Source organism: Heptranchias perlo, unplaced genomic scaffold, assembly GCF_035084215.1.
Source record: "Heptranchias perlo isolate sHepPer1 unplaced genomic scaffold, sHepPer1.hap1 HAP1_SCAFFOLD_1349, whole genome shotgun sequence".
In the NCBI taxonomy this organism is placed as follows: Eukaryota; Metazoa; Chordata; class Chondrichthyes; order Hexanchiformes; family Hexanchidae; genus Heptranchias; species Heptranchias perlo.
Window position 1 is genome coordinate 3,553 of NW_027138590.1, and position 3,948 is coordinate 7,500.

Consider the following 3,948-nt stretch of genomic DNA (forward strand, 5'->3'; position numbering starts at 1 on the left):
TTGCAGAGCCTCCTCCTCCCGTTAGTTGTTTAATTGTCCACCACCATTCACGACTGGATGTGGCAGGACTGCAGAGCTTTGATCTGATCCGTTGGTTGTGGAATCGCTTAGCTCTGTCTATAGCATGTTGCTTCCGCTGTTTAGCATGCATGTAGTCCTGAGTTGTAGCTTCACCATGTTGGCACCTCATTTTTAGGTACGCCTGGTGCTGCTCCTGGCATGCTCTTCGACACTCCTCATTGAACCAGGGTTGATCCCTTGGCTTGTTGGTAATGGTAGAGTGAGGAATATGCCAGGCCATGAGGTTACAGATTGTGCTGGAATACAATTCTGCTGCTGCTGATGGCCCTCAGCGCCTCATGGATGCCCAGTTTTTGAGCTGCTAGATCTGTTCTGAATCTATCCCATTTAGCACGGTGGTAGTGCCACACAACATGTTGGATGGTGTCCTCAGTGCGAGGACTGTGCGGTGGTCACTCCGACCAATACTGTCATGGACAGATGCATTTGCGACAGATAGATTGGTGAGGACGAGGTCAAATAAGTTTTTCCCTCGTGTTGGTTCGCTCACCACCTGCCGCAGGCCCAGTCTAGCAGCTATGTCCTTCAGGACTCGGCCAGCTCGGTCAGTAGTGGTGCTACCGAGCCACTCTTGGTGATGGACATTGAAGTCCCCCACCCAGAGTACATTTTGTGCCCTTGCTACCCTCAGTGCTTCCTCCAAGTGGTGCTCAACATGGAGGAGGACTGATTCATCAGCTGAGGGAGGGCGGTAGGTGGTAATCAGCAGGAGGTTTCCTTACCCGTGTTTGACCTGATGCCATGAGATTTCATGGGGTCCAGAGTCAATGTTGAGGACTCCCAGGGCCACTCCCTCCTGACTGTATATCACTGTACCGCCACCTCTGGTGGGTCTGTCCTGCCGGTGGGACAGGACACACCCAGGGATGGTGATGGAAGAGTCTGGGACGTTGGCTGAAAGATATGATTCTGTGAGTATGGCTATGTCAGGCTGTTGCTTGACTAGTCTGTGGGACAGCTCTCCCAATTTTGGTACAAGTCCCCAAATGTTAGTAAGGAGGACCTTGCAGGGTCGACTGGGCTTGGTTTGCCGTTGCCGTGTCCGGTGCCTAGTGGTCCGATGCCGGGTGGTCCGTCCGGCTGAAAGGTATGACTCTGTGAGTACGGCTATATCAGGCTGTTGCATGACTAGTCTGTGGGACAGCTCTCCCAATTTTGGCACAAGTCCCCAGATGTTAGTGAGGAGGACTTTGCAGGGTCGACTGGGCTTGGTTTGCCTTTGTCATGTCCGGTGTTGGGTGGTCCGTCCGGTTTTATTCCAATCACAGTACGATACAGCACAGGAGGAGGCCATTCAGCCTTTCGAATCAACTCCACCAATCATAGTACAGTACAGAACAAGAGGAGGCCATTCAGCCCCTCGAACCTACTCCACCAATCATAGTACGGTACAGCACAGGAGGAGGCCATTCAGCCCTTGAGCCTGCTCCACATTCCATTAAATCATAGCCTTGTTTACTGTCCCGACCCAAACTCTATTTCTTTCGTACCTTCAGCCAGTTGTGTGACCTCTTGGCAATCTCGTACGTTGCATCCACTTCCAGCGTTTTCACCATTAAACCCTCACACGAATCTGTCACAATAGAGGCTCGGTTAATGTGGGGCTAATCCACCTCACTAAAATCACAATTATACCCACAACCACCCCTCCCAACTCAGTTCAGCTAACAAGGCATAGAGCAGGACAGAACGAGCGACTCCCCCAGTCTGTGTATCTCAGTCTCGCACAGCGCTCCCAGTAATAAACCAATAGAGGTGGGGAGGGGAGCGAGGGGAGCGAGGCGGGGAGGGGAGCGAGGCGGGGAGGGGGCGAGGGGAGCGAGGCGGGGAGGGGGCGAGGCGGGGAGGGGAGCGAGGCGGGGAGGGGAGCGAGGGGAGCGAGGCGGGGAGGGGAGCGAGGCGGGGAGGGGGCGAGGGAGCGAGGCGGGAGGGGGCGAGGGGAGCGAGGCGGGGAGGGGGCGAGGGGAGCGAGGCGGGGAGGGGGCGAGGGGAGCGAGGCGGGGAGGGGGCGAGGGGAGCGAGGCGGGGAGGGGGCGAGGGGAGCGAGGCGGGGAGGGGGCGAGGGGAGCGAGGCGGGGAGGGGGCGAGGGGAGCGAGGCGGGGAGGGGGCGAGGGGAGCGAGGCGGGGAGGGGGCGAGGGGAGCGAGGGGGCGAGGGGAGCGAGGGGGCGAGGGGAGCGAGGCGGGGAGGGGGCGAGGGGAGCGAGGCGGGGAGGGGGCGAGGGGAGCGAGGCGGGGAGGGGGCGAGGGGAGCGAGGCGGGGAGGGGGCGAGGGGAGCGAGGCGGGGAGGGGGCGAGGGGAGCGAGGCGGGGAGGGGGCGAGGGGAGCGAGGCGGGGAGGGGGCGAGGGGAGCGAGGCGGGGAGGGGGCGAGGGGAGCGAGGCGGGGAGGGGGCGAGGGGAGCGAGGCGGGGAGGGGGCGAGGGGAGCGAGGCGGGGAGGGGGCGAGGGGAGCGAGGCGGGGAGGGGGCGAGGGGAGCGAGGCGGGGAGGGGGCGAGGGGAGCGAGGCGGGGAGGGGGCGAGGGGAGCGAGGCGGGGAGGGGGCGAGGGGAGCGAGGCGGGGAGGGGGCGAGGGGAGCGAGGCGGGGAGGGGGCGAGGGGAGCGAGGCGGGGAGGGGGCGAGGGGAGCGAGGCGGGGAGGGGGCGAGGGGAGCGAGGCGGGGAGGGGGCGAGGGGAGCGAGGCGGGGAGGGGGCGAGGGGAGCGAGGCGGGGAGGGGGCGAGGGGAGCGAGGCGGGAGGGGGCGAGGGGAGCGAGGCGGGGAGGGGGCGAGGGGAGCGAGGCGGGGAGGGGGCGAGGGGAGCGAGGCGGGGAGGGGGCGAGGGAGCGAGGCGGGGAGGGGAGCGAGGCGGGGAGGGGAGCGAGGCGGGGAGGGGAGCGAGGCGGGGAGGGGAGCGAGGCGGGGAGGGGAGCGAGGCGGGGAGGGGAGCGAGGCGGGGAGGGGAGCGAGGCGGGGAGGGGAGCGGGGAGGGGAGCGAGGCGGGGAGGGGAGCGAGGCGGGGAGGGGAGCGAGGCGGGGAGGGGGGCGGGGAGGGGAGCGAGGCGGGGAGGGGAGCGAGGCGGGGAGGGGAGCGAGGCGGGGAGGGGAGCGAGGCGGGGAGGGGAGCGAGGCGGGGAGGGGAGCGAGACGGGGGCCAGATATATTATGGATAGATGGATAGGTATATATAGACATATATCATAGATGGATAGAGATGATACACATATATTATGTATGGATAGATATATGCATTGCTGGAAAAGCTCGAAGGGGAAAGAGGAAGAGAGAGCTGGAACGAGGAGTGTGGGGATTAAAGGTGTGGGGAGCTGGAGAACGTGAGGCTCAAAGAGAGAGAGAGAAGGAACGAGGAGTGTGGGGATTAAAGGTGTGGGGAGCTGGGGAACGTGAGGCTCAAAGAGAGAGAGAGAAGGAACGAGGAGTGTGGGATTAAAGGTGTGGGGAGCTGGGGAACGTGAGGCTCAAAGAGAGAGAGAGAAGGAACGAGGAGTGTGGGGATTAAAGGTGTGGGGAGCTGGGGAACGTGAGGCTCAGAGAGAGAGAAGGAACGAGGAGTGTGAGGATTAAAGGTGTGGGGAGCTGGGGAACGTGAGGCTCAGATAGAGAGAGAGAGAGAGAGAAGGAACGAGGAGTGTGAGGATTAAAGGTGTGGGGAGCTGGGGAACGTGAGGCTCAGAGAGAGAGAAAGAGAGAGAGAGAGAGAGAGAAGGAACGAGGAGTGTGAGGATTAAAGGTGTGGGGAGCTGGGGAACATGAGGCTCAGAGAGAGAGAAAGAGAGAGAGAGAGAGAGAAAGAACGAGGAGTGTGGGGATTAAAGGTGTGGGGAGCTGGGGAACGTGAGGCTCAGAGAGAGAGAAAGAGAGAGAGAGA

At 62.5% G+C, this 3,948-nt stretch overlaps 1 protein-coding gene across 1 annotated transcript in view; it reads right to left on the reverse strand.

Moving 5' to 3' along the window:
* Positions 1–1,556: 1,556 nt before the first annotated feature.
* LOC137308640 (DNA ligase 1-like) overlaps positions 1,557–3,948 on the reverse strand; it is a 31,783-nt gene continuing 29,391 nt past the window's right edge. Inside the window, exon 6 of the mRNA XM_067977245.1 lies at positions 1,557–1,654. Coding sequence (XP_067833346.1) covers positions 1,557–1,654 — 98 coding nt within the window. The remainder of the gene's footprint in view (positions 1,655–3,948) is intronic.